This window comes from Ranitomeya imitator, chromosome 1, assembly GCF_032444005.1.
Source record: "Ranitomeya imitator isolate aRanImi1 chromosome 1, aRanImi1.pri, whole genome shotgun sequence".
In the NCBI taxonomy this organism is placed as follows: Eukaryota; Metazoa; Chordata; class Amphibia; order Anura; family Dendrobatidae; genus Ranitomeya; species Ranitomeya imitator.
The window spans coordinates 494,797,727-494,822,933 of NC_091282.1; the positions used below are offsets into that span (position 1 = coordinate 494,797,727).

General features: G+C 49.2%; 1 protein-coding gene across 1 annotated transcript in view; it reads right to left on the reverse strand.

Annotated features, from left to right (window-relative positions):
• The window catches only part of ACER2 (alkaline ceramidase 2), a 109,737-nt gene that overhangs the window by 17,708 nt on the left and 66,822 nt on the right, over nt 1–25,207 (reverse strand). Inside the window, exon 4 of the mRNA XM_069766106.1 lies at nt 6,387–6,524. Coding sequence (XP_069622207.1) covers nt 6,387–6,524 — 138 coding nt within the window. The remainder of the gene's footprint in view (nt 1–6,386; nt 6,525–25,207) is intronic.

A 25,207-nucleotide genomic window follows, 5' to 3' on the forward strand; every position in this document is an offset into this window, starting at 1 on the left:
AGGAGGGGGAGTGTGATGAGAGTACAGGATAAATACTGGGCCTTATAGGGAGGACACAGTATGAGAGGACAGTGTGAAGAGGGGGCCGGTATGGAAAGGAGAGGTCAGTGTGAAGAGCATGTACCATAAGAGGGACAGTGTGGGGGTCATATTTTGTGCAGACAATATAGTGAGGGGCGATTATTTAATCAGGAGCATTATAATGACACTTGTATCTTTTAGGGCATCATGTGGAGATTTTTTGCAAAAGAACAGAGAAGATGGAAATTTGCAGAGATGAGCTGTGGGATCTGGACAAGATGAAGAAAAGAAGGAGAACGACACCAGAGACGACATCATCTATAAGGTACCTGGATGTAAATGTTATTTGTGATACTAACTAATTCTCATGTTTTTATTTATTTTAGGAGCAATAAAGGGGATGTCCAGGTTTGTAATGTGTCTGCAGTCATTCTTTGTGACTGCAGACTTCTGAGTTCTCACAGTGCACACTTCACACTGTCAGGATTCTCTCGTGCTGGCGATTTTACATACGTGCGGTCACGTGCTGACTAGACATGTGTGGCCTCAGTCAATGAAAATGAACTGAGCGAGGCCGGGCACGTCTAGTCGGAATGTGGTCAGAAGTATACAAATCACATGCTTGTGCTGACATGTCCATCCACCGGCAAGGGAGAATCCTAAAAGTGTTCAGTGCATTTGTTGTGAGAATTCAGAAGCCGGCGATGTCAGGATTCAGCTCTACAGGTTCCAGCAGTCGTCACATGGACACTTCACTCATATGCGATTTTCATACTTATTGTCCTGTGACAATGAGCTTCTCTTCTGCTTCTCTCAGTTTTTCACTGAACATTGAGAGCATTAGGGAGAGGAGCTCGTGGGCACATGACTAAGTGTGAAAATCGCACATGTCCTGGGGGGGGCGCCAAACTGAACTCTTGCCCCGGGTGTCAGAAACCCTAGATACACCTCTGGTATGATCAGAACATGTCACTGTACGGTAAGACATGGCCATTACACAGTGCACAGCAGGGGCACATTTATAAGATTATTTCGGCACAGGAACATTTTATTTAACCCCTTCATGACCCAGCCTATTTTGACCTTAATGACCTGGCCGTTTTTTGCTATTCTGACCAGTGTTCCTTTATGGGGTAATAACTCAGGAATGCTTCAATGGATCCTAGCAGTTCTGAGACTGTTTTTTCGTGACATATTGGGCTTCACGTTAGTGGTAAATTTAGGTCGATAATTTTTGCGTTTATTTGTGAAAAAAATGGAAATTTGGCTAAAAATGTTTAAATTTTCACATTTTTAATTTTTATTCTATTAAACGAGAGAGTTATGTGACACAAAATAGTTAATAAATAACATTACCCACATATCTACTTTACATCAGCACAATTTTGGAAACAACATTTTTTTTGCTAGGAAGTTATAAGGGTTAAAATTTGACCAGCGATTTCTCATTTTTACAGCTAAATTTACAAAAACATTTTTTTTAGGGACCACCTCACATTTGAAGTCAGTTTGAGGGGTCTATATGGCTGAAAATACCCAAAAGTGACACCATTCTAAAATCTGCACCCCTCAAGGTGCTCAAAACCACATTCATGAAGTTTATTAACCCTTCATGTGCTTCACAGCAGCAGAAGCAACATGGAAGGAAAAAATGAACATTTAACTTTTTAGTCACAAAAATGATCTTTTAGCAACATTTTTTTTATTTTTCCAAGGGTAAAAAGAGAAACTGGACCCCAAAAGTTATTGTACAATTTGTCCTGAGTACGCCGATACCCCATATGTGGGGGGGAACCACTGTTTGGGCGCACGACAGGGCTCGGAAGGGAAGGAGCGCCATTTGACTTTTTCAATGAAAAATTGGCTCCAATCTTTAGCGGACACCAGGTCGCATTTGGAGAGCCCCTGTGTGCCTAAACATTAGAGCTCCACCACATGTAACCCCATTTTAGAAACTAGACCCCCCAAGGAACTTATCTAGATGTATAGTGAGCACTTTGAACCCCCAGGTGCTTCACAAATTGATCCGTGAAAATGAAAAAGTACTTTTTTCACAAAAAAATTATTTTAGCCTCAATTTGTTCCTTTCCACATGGGCAACAGGATAAAATGGATCCTAAAATGTGTTGGGCAATTTCTCCTGAGTATACCGATACCTCATATGTGGGGGTAAGCCACTATTTGGGCACACGGCAGGGCTCGGAAGGGAAGGAGCGCCATTTGTCTTTTTGAATGAAAAATTAGCTCCAATCATTAGCGGACACTATGTCGCTTTTGGAGAGCGCTTTTGGAAACTAGACTTCCCTTGGAACTAATCTAGATGTGCGGTGACCACTTTGAACCCCCAAGTGCTTCACAGAAGTTTATAACGCACAGCCGTGAAAATAAAAAATCATTTTTCTTTCCTCAAAAATTATTTTTTAGCCCGCAATTTTTTATTTTCATAAGAGTAAAAGGCAAAATTGAACCCCAAAAGATGTTGTCCAGTCTGGAATCAATGGTGGCGCCATGTTGCGTTTGGAGACCCCTGATTTGCCTAAACAGTGGAAGCCCCTCAATTCTAACTCAACACTAACCCAAACACACCCCTAACCCTAATCCCAACTCTAGCCATAACCCTAATCACAACCCTAACCTCAGATCAGGGTTTCCAGCCATGGCCAATGATATTGCAGCATCGGCCATGGCTGGATTGTAATATTTCACCACTTTTCATAGGTGAAATATTACAAATTGCTCTGATTGGCTGTTGCACTTTTTTGGAGCACGCTCGGGTGACCTCCAAGTATTTTTAGTGCTTGGAGTTTTAGTTTTCCTCACCTCAGCTGAATGATTTACATCTGTTAGCCAGCATAAGTACATGTGGGAGTTGCCTGGTTGCTAGGGAATCCCCACATGTAATCAAGCTGGCAAAGAGACGTAAATCATTCAGCTGCGGTGATGAAAACTAAATCTCTGAGCGCTAAAAAATACTCGGAGGTCACCCGAAATCTCGAGTAACGAGACCTTTCACAATTGAATTGAGGATGGTAACCATAGAGGTCCTTGAGACCTCTATGGTTACTGATGCCAGCCTGCTGTGTGCTCCACCCTGTGGTCGGCGTTCATAGCAAGCCTGCAATTCAGCTACGTAGCAGCGATCTGATAATAATAATAATCTTTATTTATATAGCGCCAACATATTCCGCAGCGCTTTACAGTGTATCAAACACAACAGACATAAGTAACAACGTTAACAATACAATAATTAAAGCAAAATAAAACGACCCGGCACGTGAGAGCTTACAATCTGATCGCTGCTATGTAGCAGAGCTGATCCAGTGGTGCCAGCTTCTAGCCTCCCATGGAGGCTATTGAAGCATGGCAAAAGTTTAAAAAAATGTTTTTAAAAATATGAAAAAAATAAAAAAATATAAAAGTTTAAATCACCCCCCTTTCGCCCCATCCAAAATAAAACAATAAAAAAAAGTCAAACCTACACATATTTGGTATCGCCACATTCAGAATCGCCCGATCTATCAATAAAAAAAGCATTAACCTGATCGCTAAACGGCGTAACGAGAAAAAAATTGGAAACGCCAGAATTACGTTTTTTTGGTCGCAGCGACATTGCATTAAAATGCAATAACGGGCGTTCAAAGGAACGTAAGAACGTATCTGCACAAAAGTGGTATTAAAAATGCCAGCTCGGCACACAAAAAATAAGCCCTCATTCGACCCCAGATCACGAAAAATGGAGACGCTATTGGTTTCCGAAAATGACGCTTTTTTTTAAGTAAAGTTTTGAATTTTTTTTCACCACGTAGATAAAAAATAACCTAGACATGTTAGGTGTCTATGAACTCGTAATGACCTGGAGAATCATAATATCAGGTCAGTTTTAGCATTTAGTGAAGCTAGCAAAAAAGACAAACAAAAAACAAGTGTGGGATTGCACTTTTTTTGCAATTTCGTCGCACTTGGAATTTTTTTCCCGTTTTCTAGTACAAGACATGGTGAAACCAATGATGTTGTTCAAAAGTACAACTCGTCCCTCAAAAAATAAGCCCTCACATGACCATATTGACAGAAAAATAAAAAAGTTATAGCTCTGGGAAGGAGGGGAGCGAAAAACGAAAACACAAAAACGAAAAAGGGCCGCGGCAGGAAGGGGTTAATAGGTAGAAAGTGTTAGGCTGCTGTCACACTAACAGTATTTGTTCAGTATTTTACATCAGTATTTGTAAGCCAAAACCAGGAGTGGGTGATAAATACAGAAGTGGTGCATATGTTTCTATTATACTTTTCCTCTAATTGTTCCATTCCTGGTTTTGGCTTACAAATACTGATGTAAAATACTGAACAAATACTGCTAGTGTGACGGCAGCCTTAGACAACCTCTTTGGAGTGTGGGAGGAAACTCAAGTACCCAGAGGAAAACCACACAAACATGAGAAGAACATATAAACTCCTTGAAGATGTTGTCCTTAGTGGGATTATAAACCAAGACCACTGAGGTGCAAAGCAGTACTGCTAATCACTGAGCCACCATGCTGCCAAGTATTACCATTCTACATGTACAGTATATCACAGTAACAGCAAACAACATGTTCCAGTCTCTCCAAAATGAATTGGAGGAAAAGAAAAACCAAGTGGTTGGTGTTTTTATCCTACAATGGAAAGCAAGCTACAAATGGGAAATTGAAGTTGATTTTTTTGTTCTGGCTTTCTTTTCACTGATAACAAAATTGTCATGGTTAAACTGTTCATGGCAGCCTGGCAGCTGTTAATAGAGCTTCCATGGTCAATTTTAACACAAGCCACTCCATTTACCAGATCCCAATGATTGTCCTAGCCTTCACCCTTTGTCCCCTGTGCAAGGATCTGGGCTTACACAGGGACACTTGGGCTAGGGCCACAGAGACAGCTGCTGACCAGTGGAACTGCTGGCAATAATGGTCGTCACGTGGGGCCAATACCAAGAGGTCATGTCAGGGATAAAATCATAAAACAACTGGGTGATCAAAATACAAGTCAAGGTCATAAAATGGGATAAATCAGGAAGGCACAACCATAGCAAGGAATAGGGCTGTAGACCATGTAAGCGTAACTTGTTGACTGGCAGAGGAAGCCAGAGGTTCAAGGGTTTAAATAGCAGATAGCCCGGCCTGGGACTCTTGGGAAGACATAATCAAAACCAGTCAAGAACGATCTCAGTAGATCGTTGATTTAGCGCCCCATTAATAAATTAGCAAGTCCCATTAAAAAATTAGGACTTTTGTGGCACCAACAAAAAATGGAGAGATGCCCAGGGGCTGAAGCAGGAACAGAGGAGTGAGGAAATGGAACAGATGTTATAAAAATGAACCACTGAAATCTTTACCCTGTTGAAAAATAAAGTTTTGCCTTCAGTCCATTCACCGGACAGCTCTTGCACTAAATCTATTCCACAAGTAGGTTAGTACATACTGGTTACTATAAAAAAAAGGCAAATGACGACATGTGTGGAGAAAATTCTAAGAAGACTGTATATCTAGTGACAGCAATATCTGACATTTTGCGTAAAATGGACAGAATGAAGGATCAGATGTCTCTTTTCCAGGAAACATGAGGCCACATGTTTGTGAACAATGACAGTGCTGAAACGGCAACATTTATCAGCATCTCCAGTGGGCGCACACAGGAAGACGGCGGCCTGCAGCTTCATCAGCAATGCTTCCCAGTCAGGCCATCCATGTTACTGCTTTTGTTTTCTACTCCATAACTAGTTTTAGCAGCCCACACGAAACGTGAAGATGATATTTAAGAATATATTTAATTTGCTTGTTTTCCTATCTCAAAGATGGGACTAGTAAGGAACATAGAAACCACAAGCAAGATCAGTCAGTATTTCTTTTCCCATTCTTCTTCACTTTTCTGGTTCTGTGAAAATCCACAAATGCATCATTCCATGCCATAAAGCCAGCAGAATGTACTTACATTAATGTATGATCAGTGGCGCATATAGAAGAAAGTGTTCCTAATGGTAAAAAACAAAATTGTCCCACAATTACGGGCCTGGTTTTGTACTACAGGACAGAAACGCGCACACATACAGTACCTTCTGTCCATCTGTATAGGAATCTGTATTGCAATTTTTCTCCAGCTTTTACATACTTTTACATACTTTCTAGTACTGTTTGGGTAACAGAACACATGGCCACTTATTATAACAAAACCCCATTGATTTTACCTGTCGTATTGCATCATTTTTGTGATTTAATGTTCTGTTTGTCTCCCAAGGTTATGTCCTGTGCCAGCATATGGAAAGAGGCTTAAATCTTTTTAAGCCTAGTACATTCATCTATAATACATATCCTAGGGCAACAATGGGTTGGTATACTCACCTCTTAAGCTCAGTAATAAGTAGAATTGTACAAGGTATTCCCAATGTCATCAGAGATATACTATTAATTACAGGTTTGACAAATGCCAAAACTGTGGTGATGCCAGAGAGAACTCCAACAACAGCTTTAAATCTCCATCTATGACAAAAAAAAATCAATATTAAAATCATCCTTTAGGAAATGTTGTATTTTTATATGTTATTTTATATAAACAACGTCTATAACCATCTGAAACTAGGGTTTAGTGAATGCAAATTAATAATTTAATTGGAGCTCGTTTGTTTTCTTTAAAGATATAGAGTTCCTTTCATCAAAGCTTTTGCGCCTGAAAACTAGCATAACAGCTTTGGAAAGTCAGAACATTTTTGCGCAATCAAGCCCCACTGTGCCAATCCCAACCAAAAACTGCTTCTCTTAGGCCGGCGTCACACTAGCGAGTTTTACGGACGTATGAGAGGTGCAGAAAATACGGATTGCATACGGTACAATGATTCTCTATGGCCCAGCTCCTATCTGCCGTATTTTACTGATCCATATTATACGGTCTTCTACGGCTGTAGAAAATCGCAGCATGCTGCGTTTGTCACCGTATTGCGCAAAAAAATTGCCAATGAAAGTCTATGGGGCGAGAAAATTACGGATTACACACGGACCAGCAGTGCAGTGCGGTGTACGGTAAAATCACACTGACAGGTTAGAATAGAATAGCTAAGATAAATGTCTACACATAGTATAGGGGTATATATATATATATATATATATATATATATATGTCAGTGAGACACATATGTATATATATTAATATTTCATACAGCGCTAGATAGGAAAAAAGCCGGTAATTCAATTGCTGTAAATCCATCTGAAAGGGTTAACTAATTTTACAAGCAGAAGCCTGCTAATGCAGCCGCCCCTGCCTGTAAAAACCCAGCAAATGAATGGAATGTAGGTGAATGACCTGTAGTTACCTCGAGTTGCGGTGATGCGCCCTCTGCTGGATGTCCTCATATGAACTCGAGCCTGGGAAAATATTCTGAAAAGTTCCCGGTGCCAGGTTTTTACAGGCAGGGGTGGCTGCATTAGCAGGCTTCTGCTTGTAAAATTAGTTAACCCTTTCAGATATTTACAGCGTGGGACGAGACTGATCGTCGGAAGGTATGGAATATTGTTGTTTGTTTTGTTTACATTTGTTTCAGGTGACAAGGGTCTTCAGGTGGATTACCAGTATAATAAAATATTACAACAACCTGTGTATTTATTTCATTAAAATACTTTGTAATAATGTGTGTGTTTTTTAACCATTTCATACTATTGGATTAATAATGGATAGGTGTCATAATTGACGCCTTTCCATTATTAATCTGGCTTAATGTCACCTTACAATAGCAAGGTGACATTAACCCTTCATTACCCCATATCCCACCGCTACATGGGAATGGAAACAGAGTGGCCAAGTGCCAGAATAGGTGCATCTTCCAGATGTGCCTTTTCTGGGGTGGCTGGGGGCAGATGTTTTTAGCCGGGGGGGGGGGGCAATAACCATGGACCCTCTCCAGGCTATTAATATATGCCCTTAGTCACTGGCTTTACCACTCTGGTGGAGAAAATTGCGCGGGAGCCCACGCCAATTTTTTCCGCGATTTAATCCTTTAATTTAAAAGCTAGAGCGCACAAATTTTGCACATACACACTACTAACATTAGTAGTGTGGAATATGCAAAAAAAAAGGGATATGAGATGGTTTACTGTATGTAAACCATGTCTCATATCTCATATCGTGTCGGGTTTGAGAAGGAGATAGGAAAAGCCGTCAATTGAATTACCGGCTTTTCTGCTATCTAGCGCTGTATGATATATTAATATATATATGTGTCTCACTGACATATATATATATATATACATATATATATATAGACAGTATATATGTCTTTACGATTATTTGAGCCCATGGATCCATTGTATGTCCGTATTGCAAGCCTGAAGAAAATCTCGCAGTACGGATGCCATACGGATTACATACGGAGGATGCAGTGCGCAAAATACGCTGACACCCTGCCTACAGATGACATACGGATCACTATTTTGGGGACTTTTCTGCGTATTATGGCTGTAAATAACGGACCGTATTTTCATACGCTGAGTGTGACGCCAGCCTTATTGCAACACAGCTCTATTCAGGTAAATGGGGAGGTGTTGAATTTTGACTATGGTGCTTATGTTGGAAAGATGCTTTAAAGGAGTTTTCCGGGACTTTTATATTGACAGCGTATCCTTAGGATAGTTCATGAATAGTGTTGAGCATTCCGATACCGCAAGTATCGGGTATCGGCCGATATTTGCGGTATCGGAATTCCGATACTGAATTCCGATACTTCCCGCGTATCGGATACCGGAATCGGAAGTTCCCAGAATTCAAATTGAACGCAGCAGCCAATGAGGAATGAATGAAAGTGTGGGCACATCCTGTTTAGCATGGTGGGCATGTAAGTACTGGCAAGGCTTGGATTGGCTGCTGAAATGATGTCACTCTGCACTATAAAAAAGCGCTGCCGCCATTTTGCGCTCACTCTGCTGTGATTTCAGTTAGGGACAGGACGCTGTGTTCTAACTGAGGGCCAGTTGAGCTAGCTAATTGCTTTATTTTCCTTTCCAAAGGCTAATTTAGCAAAACGCTGTGTGTTCTTCACTGTTCACCTTGCTCTTGCCTTGCAGCGCTGTTTTAACAGCGTTCTGCAAGGTCTCTGTGTGTGTGTGTGTGCAGCTCACTCTGTAGTCTGTGTGCAGCCATATACCCGGTTGTATTCAGCTCAGGGGGGGTTCACACTGCCTCACACAGTTGTTCTTTTTTGCTCTTAGTGCAGCCTGCTGCACATTTTTTCTCAAATTTCCTATTAGTGTTTTTCCACCAGTCTCCAGCTCTATTGTGGAAAAACACTACATAGGATAACCTAGAGGGGGGTTTTTGGGCCTTGCAGCGCCGTTTACGGCTGTCTGCACGGTCTCCGTGTGAGCCCAGCTCGCCCTGTAGTCTGTGTGCAGCCATAGCCGGTTGGATTCAGCTCAGGGTTCGTTACTGGCTCATACCTTGAGAAAAATTTTCCTTTTTTTCAAATAGTGCAGCCTGTTTAAAATTTGAAAAAAAAAATTCCTATTAGTGTCTTTCCACTCGTATCCAGCTAAATAGTGGAAAAACACTATATAGGATAACCTAGAGGAGGGTTTTTTGGCCTTGCAGCGCCGTTTACGGCTGTCTGCACGGTCTCCGTGTGAGCCCAGCTCGCCCTGTAGTCTGTGTGCAGCCATAGCCGGTTGGATTCAGCTCAGGGTTCGTTACTGGCTCATACCTTGAGAAAAATTTTCCTTTTTTTCAAATAGTGCAGCCTGTTTAAAATTTGAAAAAAAAAATTCCTATTAGTGTCTTTCCACTCGTATCCAGCTAAATAGTGGAAAAACACTATATAGGATAACCTAGAGGAGGGTTTTTTGGCCTTGCAGCGCCGTTTACGGCTGTCTGCACGGTCTCCGTGTGAGCCCAGCTCGCCCTGTAGTCTGTGTGCAGCCATAGCCGGTTGGATTCAGCTCAGGGTTCGTTACTGGCTCATACCTTGAGAAAAATTTTCCTTTTTTTCAAATAGTGCAGCCTGTTTAAAATTTGAAAAAAAAAATTCCTATTAGTGTCTTTCCACTCGTATCCAGCTAAATAGTGGAAAAACACTATATAGGATAACCTAGAGGAGGGTTTTTTGGCCTTGCAGCGCCGTTTACGGCTGTCTGCACGGTCTCCGTGTGAGCCCAGCTCGCCCTGTAGTCTGTGTGCAGCCATAGCCGGTTGGATTCAGCTCAGGGTGCGTTACTGCCTCATACCTTGAAAAACAATTTCCTTTTTTTCAAATAGTGCAGCCAGTTTAAAATTTGAAAAAAAAAATTCCTATTAGTGTCTTTCCACTTGTATCCAGCTAAATAGTGGAAAAACACTATATAGGATAACCTAGAGGAGGGTTTCTTGGCCTTGCAGCGCCGTTTACGGCTGTCTGCACGGTCTCCGTGTGATTTAAACTAGCTCTGTAGCCCGATCTGCACCAAAAAAAAGGTTAAGTTCACCAAACACAACTTACACTTGTGTAGGCCACATTTGAAAAATAATAAAGTTTAGTCCACAATTTACAACATTAGTGTTTCTTACACCTGTTAGGAGGAGCATTACAGGAATAAGCACACTAAGGCCTTAGTACTTTTCTGCTTATCTTTATCTGTCAACCAAGATGAAGAGGGCAGGGAGTAAGGCACGTGGGCGTGGGCGCGGAGCAGGGAGAGGAGCAGGGAGAGGACGTGGTGATTCTGTGCCTGCTGCGGGCGCCGGTGACTCGTCGTCACTCAGTTTCAGCAGGGAACAGTCCTTCATGCGCAGCTTTGTCGGAGAGCGCCGTGCACCGCTGCTGCGTGAAGACCAAATTGAAGCCGTTGTCGGGTGGATGGCAGCTAACGCCTCGGCATCGACTTCAGTTAGTGCCACATCCTCTCAGGCACAGAGCACTGGAGAGCAGCCATCTGTCTCTTCACCACCTGCCAAATTGGCCAGGCAGTCAGAGAGCCCAGGACAGGAGCCGTCTCTACTTCTGTTCTCTGAATCTCTTGGCTTGGAAACAGGGGGCCAGCCAAGCAGCATTGGAGAAATGGAAGAAGAGGCAGTGTGCAGTGATGCCCAACACCTTTTTCTCTCTGACTCTGAAGAGGCAGGTGGGCCAGTGCCTCCGGTGACCACAGCGCAGTACGCATCTGATGATGAAACTCAGGTGCCGCTTTCTCGTGCGTACTGTGCTGCTGAGACTACCCAGGAGGAGCAGTTGGTGGCAGAGGGTAGTGGAGATGATGAGGTCCTTGACCCATCGTGGCGTGAGGAACAGGAAGGTGGTGGGAGCAGCTCAGAGGAAGAGCTTCCTCTTACGGGCCAAAGAGGGAGAGGGAGGGGGAAGACTGCGGAGCCTGTAGCCTCCACTTTGGCACCCGTTAGGAGCCTGTCTCTTTCCAAAGCCAAAAAGGGCGCTCCCAAGACTTGCAGTGCCTGGTCCTTTTTTGACACAGTTGCAGATGACATTTGTTTTGTCAAATGCAAGCTGTGTCATCATAAAGTAAAAAGAGGGAAAAATGTCAGCAACCTCAATACCACAAATATGTGGAAACATGTGCGGACCAGGCACGCGGTGGAGTTACAGAAACACACTGAAGATGTAGGCCAACCAACAGCGGCAGCTACCACCTCTTCAGCTCGTGTTGCCTCTTCCTCCAGCTCACGCACAGCTGGTTTGGCTTCCTCCCAGAGACCTTGTGTAATTCCACCCACAGCACCACCTTCCCAGTCATCCTCACACTCCCAGTCTACTCTACAGCCATCGGTAGTACAGGCATGGGAGAAAAGGCGGGCATTCTCGGCCAACCACCCCCGAGCACAGGCTCTGAATGCAGGCATTGCCAAACTGTTGTCCCTGGAAATGCTCTCGTTCAGGCTGGTGGAGACTGACAGCTTCCGTGACTTGATGGCATTGGCAGTCCCACAGTACAAGGTGCCCAGCCGCTTTTACTTCAGCAGGCAGGCTGTCCCTGCCCTGCACAGGCATGTTGAGGCAAACATAAAACATGCGCTACTGAACGCCGTCAGTAGCAAGGTCCACCTCACCACCGATGCGTGGACCAGTCAGCATGGACAGGGGCGATATGTTTCCCTCACTGCCCATTGGGTTAATGTTGTTGAGCCAGGTACAGATCGTGCGAGTGGCGCAGGACGTGTCCTGCCCACTCCAAGGATTGCAGGAATCCAGTCTGTACGCATCGACTCCTCCTCTTACACCAGTTCCTCTGATTCCTCTCTGCAGGATCCGTCACAGTCCACCCCCACATGGACCCGTGAACGTTTACCTATGACCGACATGAGCACAGCCGTGGCCAAACGTCAGCAGGCCGTCTTGAAACTAGTTTCATTGGGGCATCGAAGCCACACAGCGCAGGAGCTCTGGAATGCCATAAAGCAGGAGAGCGATGTGTGGTTACTGCCAGCGAATCTCCAGCCAGGCATGGTAGTGTGTGACAATGGCCGAAATCTGGTGGCAGCTTTGGCCCTTGGCAACCTCACTCACATCCCATGTCTGGCACATGTGCTCAATTTGGTTGTGCAGAGTTTTCTGAGGGACTATCCGGATCTTGATGCCCTGCTGCACAAGGTCCGCCTAGAGTGTGCTCACTTGCGGCGTTCCAGCTTGGCCAGATCCCGCATTGCTGCTCTGCAGCGCCGATTCCGCCTTCCGGAACACCGCATCATATGTGACCTACCTACCCGGTGGAATTCCACGTTACATATGTTGGAGCGGTTGTGTGAGCAGCAGCAAGCAGTTATGGAGTACCAGCTGCATCAGGCGCAAAGAAGTCGCAGTCAGCGCCGATCAGACTTCACAACCACAGAGTGGGCCACTATGAAGGACGTCTGCCAGGTTTTGCGTCCTTTTGATTATTCCACGCGGATGGCAAGTGCAGATGATGCACTAGTCAGCATGACTGTCCCCCTTATCTGCCTGCTTCAGCAAACTTTGCAAGGGTTAAGGGATGATGTGGTGGAAGAGGTGGAGGATGAGGAGTCACCTTTTCCATCAGCTTCTGGAGAGTCAGCGCCACGTGGTTCCTCACAAAGGGGTACGCAGGGGCCAATTTGTGAGGAGGATGAGGAGGAGTCAATGGAGGAGGAAGAGCTCCGTCCAGAGGAGGGAGCGACACAATTGTCCAGTGGTCAGTGTGTACAGCGAGGGTGGGGTGATGACGAGCGGGCAGAGATCATGTCTCAAGCAGGGGACAGCGTTTCTGGGCCGGTTGGCACTCTGCAGCACATGGTGGATTTCATGCTGCAGTGCCTGAGAAACGACCGCCGCATCGACCACATTCTCAACATGCCTGATTATTGGGTGTTCACCCTCCTCGATCCTCGCTACCGGGACAACGTCCAAAACCTCATCCCTGCGTTGACCCGGGAGCGTAAATTGCGGGAGTACCACGACACACTGGTGAATTCCATCATCTTCTCCTGTCCAACTGAGAGGAGTGCTGCTAGTGCTTTACAAAGCAGCTCAGTGCGTCGAGGCAGTGGGGGAGGCTCTGCCCAAAGAGGGAGCAGAAGCAGTGCCTCTGCCCAAGGCAAGCCCAGTATGGCACAACTCTGGCACACTTTTGTGTGCCCGCCCCAAATGTCTACACCATCACCGGCGGCTCCAGTCAGCAGGAGGCAACGGTTCCGTCAGATGGTGACAGACTACATGGCTTGCCCTCTTACTGTACTCCCAGACGGCTCTTCCCCGTTCAAGTTTTGGGTCTCTAAGCTGGATACATGGCCAGAGCTAAGCCAGTATGCATTGGAGGTGCTGGCTTGCCCTGCGGCTAGTGTCTTATCGGAACGTGTCTTTAGTGCCGCAGGTGGTGTACTAACAGACCGTCGCATGCGACTATCCTCCGATAACGTTGACCGGCTTACTTTCCGGAAAATGAACCAGGCCTGGATCTCGCAGGAATTTGCCACTCCTCTGCCTGATTAAGTAATTGGGTGTCATCCAGGTCTCCTGCTGTGTTCATCTTTCTACCACCTGAACTGCTATTCCTGGGCTCCAACACCGCCAGTTGCGGCTCAGAAGTGCAGGCTGCACAGTAAAAACATACGACCCAGTGTTATTGGGTTTCAGTAACGTCAGCTGATCCCCAGCTGTGTAGCCGGCAATGTGTCCTGCGACCGCCACGCTGGCACAACAACCTAAATGTAAGGGAACCTGTCCCCCCCCCCCCCCCCCCGTCGTTTGTTACTGAAAGAGCCATCTTGTGCAGCAGTAATGCTGCACAAGGAAAAGGTAGCTCTTTTTTTTTAGCTCTTTGCACACGCAGAACTTAACACTTATAAAATGTGTTCACTGATACCGTTATACCGTCCCGGAGCTGGGACTTTCCTTCGTAATGTGACGCAGCACAGCCGTCATTCCTACCCCCTTGGTGCCATGCGCTGCCTCCTCAGCGTTGTTTTAAGCTGTCACGGAGCCTGCGCTGTTCTGTTATCCCTTGGGCATGCCCTATTTGCGCTGCCTGTCTTCTGACATAATTTGGTGTCAGGCTGGCTGCGCCTGTGCGGCCGCGGTGCCCGAGATCCCGCCTCGCAGTGTCTTCTGATTGAGTCACACTGCGGGCCTGGGATCCATGGGCATGCGCAGTGCATATCTTCCCCTCGGGCTCTCGCTCATTTCCCTCCGCCTTCTTTAGACTGTGCGCCGTCAGCTGATCCCTAGCATGCCACGGCCGTGACACCGCACAGTCTGAAGAAGAGGGAAGGAGGGGAGTGAGAGTCGAGGTTATGCACTGTGCATGCCCATGGTTCCAAGGCCCGCAGTGGGATTACGTTAGATGAGACTGCGAGGTGGGATCTGGAGCAGCGTGGACGCACAGGCACTGACAGCCTGACACCAAATTATGTCAGAAGACAGGCAGCGCTAATTGGGCATGGCCAAGGGCTAACAGAACAGCGCAGGCTCCGTGGCAGCTTAAAACAACGCTGAGGAGGCAGCGCACGGCATCAAGGGGATAGGAATGACAGCTGTGCTGTGTCCCATTACGAAGGAAATTCGCACCTCCGGAACGGTTTAACGGTATAAAGGGACACATTTTTAGTGTTTACTTCGGTGTTTGCAAGGAGCATAATTAAAAGAGCAACCTTTTCCTTTTGCATCCTTAGTGCTGCACAACATGGCTCTTTCAGCTACAAACGTCTTGGGGGGGGGGGGTTAAAGGTTTCCTTTCAACTTGCTCCAATCAGGCTTCGGCCTACACTCTGTTCCTCTGCTCCTCCTGCTGTCCCTGGGCTCTAACACCGCCAGTTGGTGCCTGGAAGTGCTGTGTGCACAGTCAACAGTCGCTCCTCTGTTATTGGGGTTCAGTAACGTCAGCTGATCCCCAGCTGTGTGTGCGGCAATACCTCCAATCTGCTCCTCCTGCTGTCCCTGGGCTCTAACACCGCCAGTTGGTGCCTGGAAGTGCTGTGTGCACAGTCAACAGTCGCTCCTCTGTTATTGGGGTTCAGTAACGTCAGCTGATCCCCAGCTGTGTATCCGGCAACGTGTCATGCGACCGCCACGCTGGCACAACTAAAATGTAAGGGGACCTGTCCCCCCCCCCCCCTAGGCGTTTGTTACTGAAAGAGCCACCATGTGCAGCACTAATACTGCACAAGGGAAAGGTCGCTCTTGAAATTATGCTCCTTGCAAACGCTGAACTACACACTCATGTAATGTGTCCCCTCACACCGTCCAACCGTCCCGGAGGTGGGACTTTCCTTTGTAATGTGACACAGCACAGCCGTCATTGCTACCCCCTTGGCACCGTGCGCTGCCTCCTTAGCGTTGTTTGATTCCGTCATGGACCCTGCGCTGTTATGTTATCCCTTGGCCATGCACAGTTTGCGCTGCCCGTCCTCTGACATCATTTGTTGTCGTCCTGGCTGCGCCTGTGCGTCCACGCTGCCCGAAATCACACCTCGCAGTGTCGTCTAATGTGATCCCACAGTGGGCCTGGTATCCATGGCCATGCGCAGTGCATATACTAGCCTCTCACTCCCCTTCTTCACGCTTCTTCAGACTAGGCGGCGTCAGCTGATCCCTAATAGCATGCCACGGCCGTGACGCCGCACAGTCTGAAGAAGCAGGAAGGAGGTGAGTGAGAGGCGATGATATGCACTGCGCATGCCCATGGATCCCTGGCCCGCAGTGGGACTACATTAGATGACACTGCAAGGTTGGATCTCGGGCAGCTTGGACGCACAGGCACTGCCAGCCTGACACCTACATGATGTCAGAAGACGGGCACCGCTAACTGTGCATGGCCAAGGGATAACATTACAGTGCGGGCTCCGTGACAGAACCAAACAACGTTGAGGAGGTGGTGCCCGGCACCAAGGGGGTTGGAATGACGGCTGTGCTGTGTCACATTACAAAGGAAAGTCCCACTTCCGGGATGGTTTGACGGTGTGAGGGGACACATTATATGAGTGTGTACTTCAGCGTTTGCAAGGAGCATAATTTTCGGAGCCACCATTTTCCATGTGCAGTATTACTGCTGTACAAGATGGCTCTTTCAGCAACAAATGCCTGGGGGGGGGGGTTAAAGGTTCCCTTTCAACTTGCTCCACTGCAGGCTTCGGCCTACACTCTGCTCCTCTTTGATTCCCTGGGTTTCAACACTGTCAGTTGCCACCTGGAAGTGTTGTCTACACAGAAAAAAACACTAGGTGATGTGTCAGTGGGGTTCAGCACCGCCAGCTGTTCCCCTGCTGTGTAGTCGGCAACGTGTCCAGCACAAGCCACGCTGGCACAACAGAACAAAAGCTGCCACCAGTGCAGGCTTCGGCCTACACTCTGCTCCTCTCCTCCTCCTGCTGACCCTGGGCTCAAACACCGCTAGTTTTTGCCCGGAAGTGCTAGCTGCACAGAGAAAAACACCAGCCAATGTGTTAGTGGGGTTCAGCAACGCCAGCTGTTCCCCTGCTGTGTAGCCGGCAACGTGACCTGCAAACGCCATGCAGGCACAGGAACTGAAATTAAAAGGGAACCTGGCCCCACCCCCCCAGGTGTTTCTATGTATAACAGCCACCTAGTACAGCAGTACTGCTGCATTTGTACAAGGTGGCTGACTTTTTCTCCTTGCCCACGTGGAACTCAACACGTACAAAATGTGTCTCATTGAGACCATTCCACTGTCCCTGAGGTGTGACTTTCCTTTGTAATGATACGCAGCACCCCCCTTGGTAGCGTTTCCCGTCTTTTGTCATCATGGTTAGCTGGCTGCGCCTGTGCATCCGCCCTGCTAGAAACAACGCCCCTCGTTGTCATATTTATTTTGTCAGCGAGGGTGTGGTTTATGGGCACGAGCAGTGCATATGTTCGCCTGTCTTAACTCATCTCCTTCCGCCTTCTTCAGACTGTGCGGCCTCCTGGCCGTGGTAGGCGATAAGGGATCAGCTGAGGCCGCCCAGTCTGGAGCCGGTGTAAGGACATGTGTAAGCGGCAAACCTATTTACTGCACAAGGCCACGAATCCCAGCCACGTAGTGTGATTGTTTGAAAACACACTGTGGGTCTGGGATTCATGTCCATCGCTAACCGCAACGGCCGACATGAAATGAGGTCAGAAGACAGGAAGCGCTCACAGCGCATGGCCAAGGGATCACAATAGCGCAGACTCCTGTACAGCAAATAACAACGCTCAGGAATCTGCGCCCAGTACCTAGGTGCAAATTTTGACACCTGTGCTGCGTCTCGTTAAAAAGACAAGTCACGCCTCCACAACTGTTTGACAGTATAATGGGCTAAATAGTGTACGTGTTTTAGTCAGCGTGTGCAAGGAGCAAAACAAATAGAGCAACCTTTTACTTGTGCAGCATTAATGCTGCACAAGGTGTGGCTCTTGTACCTTGCAACACCTGAGGGGGGGGTTAAAGGTAACCTTTGAAATTGGTTCAACTAGGCTTCGGCCTACACTCTGCTCCTCTCCTCCTCCTGCTGACCCTGGGCTCAAACAACGCCAGTTTCTGCCCGGACATGCTAGCTGCACAGAGAAAAACACCAGCCAATGTGTTAGTGGGGTTCAGCACCGCCTGCTGTTCCCCCGCTGTGTAGCCGGCATCGTGTCCAGCACAAGCCACGCTGGCACAACCGACCAAAAGCTGCCACCAGTGCAGGCTTCGGCCTACACTTTGCTCCTCTCCTCCTCCTCCTGCTGACCCTGGGCTCTAACACCGCTAGTTTTTGCCCGGACATGCAATCTGCACAGAGAAAAACACCAGTCAATGTGTCAGTGGGGTTCAGCAACGCCAGCTGTTCCCCTGCTGTGTAGCTTGCAACGTGACCTGCAAACGCCACGCAGGCACATGAACTGAAATTGAAGGGAGCCTGCCCCCCACCCACAGGTGTTTCTATGTATATCAGCCACCTTGTACAGCAGTACTGCTGCATTTGTACGAGGTGGCTGACTTTTTCTCCTTGCCCACGTGGAACTCAACACGTACAAAATGTGTCTCATTAGAGACCATTACAATGTCCCTGAGGTGTGACTTTCCTTTGTAATGACACGCAGCACCACCCTTGTTAGCGCTGCCCGTCTTTTGACATCATTGGTTAGCTGGCTGCGCCTGTGCATCTCCCCTGCTCGAAACAACGGCCCTCGGTGTCTTATTTTTTTGGACAGCGAGGGTGTGATTGATGGGCATGTGCAGTGCATATGTTTGCCTGTGTTCACTCATCTCCTTCCGCCTTCTTCAGACTGGGTGTCCTCATGGCCGCGGCAGGCGATAAGGGATCAGATGAGGCCGCCCAGTCTGAAGCAGGTGTAAGGACATGTGTGAGCGGCAAACATATTTAGTGCACCAGGGCACGAATCCCAGCACCGCAGTGTGATTTTTTAAAAACACACTGTGGGTCTGGGATTCATGTCCATCGCTAACCGCAACGGCCGACATGAAATGAGGTCAGAAGACAGGAAGCGCTCACAGCGCATGGCCAAGGGATCACAATAGCGCAGACTCCTGTACAGCAAATAACAACGCTCAGGAATCTGCGCCCAGTACCTAGGTGCAAATTTTGACACCTGTGCTGCGTCTCGTTAAAAAGACAAGTCACGCCTCCACAACTGTTTGACAGTATAATGGGCTAAATAGTGTACGTGTTTAATTCAGCGTGTGCAAGGAGCAAAATTAAATAGAGCAACCTTTGACTTGTGCATCATTAATGCTGTTCAAGGTGTGGCTCTTGTACCTTGCAACACCTGAGGGGGGGGTTTAAGGTAACCTTTGAAATTGGTTCAACTAGGCTTCGGCCTACACTCTGCTCCTCTACTCCTCCTGCTGACCCTGGGCTCAAACACCGCTAGTTTTTGCCCGGAAATGCTAGCTGCACAGAGAAAAACACCAGCCAATGTGTTAGTGGGGTTCAGCACCGCCAGCTGTTCCCCTGCTGTGTAGTCGGCAACGTGTCCAGCACAAGCCACGCTGGCACAACAGAACAAAAGCTGCCACCAGTGCAGGCTTCGGCCTACACTTTGCTCCTCTCCTCCTCCTCCTGCTGACCCTGGGCTCTAACACCGCTAGTTTTTGCCCGGACATGCAATCTGCACAGAGAAAAACACCAGTCAATGTGTCAGTGGGGTTCAGCAACGCCAGCTGTTCCCCTGCTGTGTAGCTTGCAACGTGACCTGCAAACGCCACGCAGGCACATGAACTGAAATTGAAGGGAGCCTGCCCCCCACCCCCCCAGGTGTTTCTATGTATAACAGCCACCTTGTACAGCAGTACTGCTGCATTTGTACAAGGTGGCTGACTTTTTCTCCTTGCACACGTGGAACTCAACAAGTACAAAATGTGTCTCATTACAGACCATTACAATGTCCCTGAGGTGTGACTTTCCTTTTTAATGACACGCAGCACCCCCATTGTTAGCGCTGCCCGTCTCCTGACATCATTGGTTGGCTGGCTGTGCCTGTGCGTCCCCCCTGCCCGACACAACGCCCCCCGTTGTCTCATATATTTTGACTGCGAGGGTGTGATTGATGGGCACGAGCAGTGCATATGTTCCCCTGTTTTCACTCCCCTCCTTCCGCCTTCTTCTGACTGTGCGGCCTCATGGCCGCGGCATGCGATAAGGGATCAGCTGAGGCCGCCCAGTCTGAAGCAGGTGTAAGGACATGTGTGAGCGGCGAACATATTTACTGCACAAGGCCACGAATCCCAGCACCGCAGTGTGACTTTAGGAAAAGCCACTGTGGGTCTGGGATTTATGGCCATCGTTAACCGCACCGGCCAACATGAAATGAGGTCATGAGACGGCCTGCACTAACAGGGTATTGCCAAGGGATAACACAAGAGCGCAGACTCCTGTACAGCAAATAACAACGCTCAGGAATCTGCGCCCAGTACCTAGGTGCAAATTTTGACACCTGTGCTGCGTCTCGTTAAAAAGACAAGTCACGCCTCCACAACTGTTTGACAGTATAATGGGCTAAATAGTGTACGTGTTTAATTCAGCGTGTGCAAGGAGCAAAATTAAATAGAGCAACCTTTGACTTGTGCATCATTAATGCTGTTCAAGGTGTGGCTCTTGTACCTTGCAACACCTGAGGGGGGGGTTAAAGGTAACCTTTGAAATTGGTTCAACTAGGCTTCGGCCTACACTCTGCTCCTCTACTCCTCCTGCTGACCCTGGGCTCAAACACCGCTAGTTTTTGCCCGGAAATGCTAGCTGCACAGAGAAAAACACCAGCCAATGTGTTAGTGGGGTTCAGCACCGCCAGCTGTTCCCCTGCTGTGTAGTCGGCAACGTGTCCAGCACAAGCCACGCTGGCACAACAGAACAAAAGCTGCCACCAGTGCAGGCTTCGGCCTACACTTTGCTCCTCTCCTCCTCCTCCTGCTGACCCTGGGCTCTAACACCGCTAGTTTTTGCCCGGACATGCAATCTGCACAGAGAAAAACACCAGTCAATGTGTCAGTGGGGTTCAGCAACGCCAGCTGTTCCCCTGCTGTGTAGCTTGCAACGTGACCTGCAAACGCCACGCAGGCACATGAACTGAAATTGAAGGGAGCCTGCCCCCCACCCCCCCAGGTGTTTCTATGTATAACAGCCACCTTGTACAGCAGTACTGCTGCATTTGTACAAGGTGGCTGACTTTTTCTCCTTGCACACGTGGAACTCAACAAGTACAAAATGTGTCTCATTACAGACCATTACAATGTCCCTGAGGTGTGACTTTCCTTTTTAATGACACGCAGCACCCCCATTGTTAGCGCTGCCCGTCTCCTGACATCATTGGTTGGCTGGCTGTGCCTGTGCGTCCCCCCTGCCCGACACAACGCCCCCCGTTGTCTCATATATTTTGACTGCGAGGGTGTGATTGATGGGCACGAGCAGTGCATATGTTCCCCTGTTTTCACTCCCCTCCTTCCGCCTTCTTCTGACTGTGCGGCCTCATGGCCGCGGCATGCGATAAGGGATCAGATGAGGCCGTCCAGTCTGAAGCAGGTGTAAGGACATGTGTGAGCGGCAAACATATTTACTGCACCAGGGCACGAATCCCAGCACCGCAGTGTGATTTTTTAAAAACACACTGTGGGTCTGGGATTCATGTCCATCGCTAACCGCAACGGCCAACATGAAATGAGGTCATAAGACAGGAAGCGCTCACAGCGCATGGCCAAAGGATCACAAGAGCGCAGACTCCTGTACAGCAACTAACAACGCTCAGGAAGCTGCGCCCATGCAAAAAGGTGTTTTCGACACCTGTGCTGCTTTTCTTTAAAAAGACAAGTCACGCCTCCACTACTGTTAAACAGTATAATGGGCTAAATAGTCTACGTGTTGCATTCAGCTTGTGCAAGTAGACAAATTAATAGAGCAACCTTTTACTTGTGCAGCATTAATGCTGCAGAAGGAGTGGCTCTTGTTCTTTGTAACACCTGAGGGGGGGTTAAAGGTAACCTTTGAAATTGGTGCAACTAGGCTTCGGCCTACACTCTGCTCCTCTCCTCCTCCTGCTGACCCTGGGCTGTAACAACGCTAGTTTTTGCCCGGAAATGCTAGCTGCACAGAGAAAAACACCAGCCAATGTGTTAGTGGGGTTCAGCAACGCCAGCTGTTCCCCCGCTGTGTAGCCGGCATCGTGTCCAGCACAAGCCACGCTGGCACAACCGACCAAAAGCTGCCACCAGTGCAGGCTTCGGCCTACACTTTGCTCCTCTCCTCCTCCTCCTGCTGACCCTGGGCTCAAACACCGCTAGTTTTTGCCCGGAAATGCTAGCTGCACAGAGAAAAACACCAGCCAATGTGTTAGTGGGGTTCAGCACCGCCAGCTGTTCCCCCGCTGTGTAGCCGGCATCGTGTCCAGCACAAGCCACGCTGGCACAACCGACCAAAAGCTGCCACCAGTGCAGGCTTCGGCCTACACTTTGCTCCTCTCCTCCTCCTCCTGCTGACCCTGGGCTCAAACACCGCTAGTTTTTGCCCGGAAATGCTAGCTGCACAGAGAAAAACACCAGCCAATGTGTTAGTGGGGTTCAGCAACGCCAGCTGTTCCCCCAGTGTGTAGCCGGCAAAGTGTCCTGCAAACGCAACGCAGACACAAAGCTGCCTCCAGTGCAGGCTTCGGCCTACACTCATCTCCCCCTGCTTACCCTTTGCTCCAACACCGCTAGTTGGGGCTCTAGGAAGACAATCTTTAATAGGCAAGGCAACGCATCCGGGTTCCAGCACCGCCAGCTGGTTCTCGGCAGTGTTCTTGTCACAGGTACTCCCTCGTGCCAAGCCTGGTTTCAGCACCGTCAGCTGTTTCCGGGTTGTGTCAACTTCACTGAGACGCCTATGCTTGCCCCGTCGTGGTGCGGTCGAGTTAGCCAACTCCAGGGTGCCTCCAGTTTAGGAGCTTCCTATGTGGGCTGCGTGAACTGGTAGTCAAGGCTGGTTCTGTAGTGCCAGTAGGCCCAGCTCCCCCTGTAGGACTGTTGGGGTTCGGTAACTGCGGCTGCCTCGCGGCCTAGCTGTTCTCTCCTCTCCTGTGGGCCTTGGGGTCCACCACCTGGTTCCAGCACCGTCAGCTGGTTCCGGGCCGAGCCTTTGGCTTAGGTGCCTCCTCCTGGGTATCCGAGTTCCGCCAACGCCAGGCGGTCCTTGGTAGTGCTTTTAAGCGCGGGCACCTACAGCTTAGTAACCGGGTTCCAGCACCGTCAGCTGGTCCTCGGTCGTGCCCATTGGCTCTTGCACACTGGGGCAACGCATCCGGGTTCCAGCACCGCCAGCTGGTTCTCGGCAGTGTTTTTGTCACAGGTACTCCCTCGTGCCAAGCCTGGTTTCAGCACCGTCAGCTGTTTCCGGGTTGTGTCAAGCTCACTGAGACACCTATGCTTGCCTCGTCGTGGTGCGGTCGGGTTAGCCAACTCCAGGGTGCCTCCAGTTTAGGAGCTTCCTATGTGGGCTGCGTGAACTGGTAGTCAAGGCTGGTTCTGTAGTGCCAGTAGGCCCAGCTCCCCCTGTAGGACTGTTGGGGTTCGGTAACTGCGGCTGCCTCGCGGCCTAGCTGTTCTCTCCTCTCCTGTGGGCCTTGGGGTCCACCACCTGGTTCCAGCACCGTCAGCTGGTTCCGGGCCGAGCCTTTGGCTTAGGTGCCTCCTCCTGGGTATCCGAGTTCCGCCAACGCCAGGCGGTCCTTGGTAGTGCTTTTAAGCGCGGGCACCTACAGCTTAGTAACCGGGTTCCAGCACCGTCAGCTGGTCCTCGGTCGTGCCATTGGCTCTTGCACACTGGGGCAACGCATCCGGGTTCCAGCACCGCCAGCTGGTTCTCGGCAGTGTTTTTGTCACAGGTACTCCCTCGTGCCAAGCCTGGTTTCAGCACCGTCAGCTGTTTCCGGGTTGTGTCAAGCTCACTGAGACACCTATGCTTGCCTCGTCGTGGTGCGGTCGGGTTAGCCAACTCCAGGGTGCCTCCAGTTTAGGAGCTTCCTATGTGGGCTGCGTGAACTGGTAGTCAAGGCTGGTTCTGTAGTGCCAGTAGGCCCAGCTCCCCCTGTAGGACTGTTGGGGTTCGGTAACTGCGGCTGCCTCGCGGCCCTAGCTGTTCTCTCTCCTCTCCTGTGGGCCTTGGGGTCCACCACCTGGTTCCAGCACCGTCAGCTGGTTCCGGGCCGAGCCTTTGGCTTAGGTGCCTCCTCCTGGGTATCCGAGTTCCGCCAACGCCAGGCGGTCCTTGGTAGTGCTTTTAAGCGCGGGCACCTACAGCTTAGTAACCGGGTTCCCAGCACCGTCAGCTGGTCCTCGGTCGTGCCATTGGCTCTTGCACACTGGGGCAACGCATCCGGGTTCCAGCACCGCCAGCTGGTTCTCGGCAGTGTTTTTTGTCACAGGTACTCCCTCGTGCCAAGCCTGGTTTCAGCACCGTCAGCTGTTTCCGGGTTGTGTCAAGCTCACTGAGACACCTATGCTTGCCTCGTCGTGGTGCGGTCGGGTTAGCCAACTCCAGGGTGCCTCCAGTTTAGGAGCTTCCTATGTGGGCTGCGTGAACTGGTAGTCAAGGCTGGTTCTGTAGTGCCAGTAGGCCCAGCTCCCCCTGTAGGACTGTTGGGGTTCGGTAACTGCGGCTGCCTCGCGGCCTAGCTGTTCTCTCCTCTCCTGTGGGCCTTGGGGTCCACCACCTGGTTCCAGCACCGTCAGCTGGTTCCGGGCCGAGCCTTTGGCTTAGGTGCCTCCTCCTGGGTATCCGAGTTCCGCCAACGCCAGGCGGTCCTTGGTAGTGCTTTTAAGCGCGGGCACCTACAGCTTAGTAACCGGGTTCCAGCACCGTCAGCTGGTCCTCGGTCGTGCCATTGGCTCTTGCACACTGGGGCAACGCATCCGGGTTCCAGCACCGCCAGCTGGTTCTCGGCAGTGTTTTTGTCACAGGTACTCCCCTCGTGCCAAGCCTGGTTTCAGCACCGTCAGCTGTTTCCGGGTTGTGTCAAGCTCACTGAGACACCTATGCTTGCCTCGTCGTGGTGCGGTCGGGTTAGCCAACTCCAGGGTGCCTCCAGTTTAGGAGCTTCCTATGTGGGCTGCGTGAACTGGTAGTCAAGGCTGGTTCTGTAGTGCCAGTAGGCCCAGCTCCCCCCTGTAGGACTGTTGGGGTTCGGTAACTGCGGCTGCCTCGCGGCCTAGCTGTTCTCTCCTCTCCTGTGGGCCTTGGGGTCCACCACCTGGTTCCAGCACCGTCAGCTGGTTCCGGGCCGAGCCTTTGGCTTAGGTGC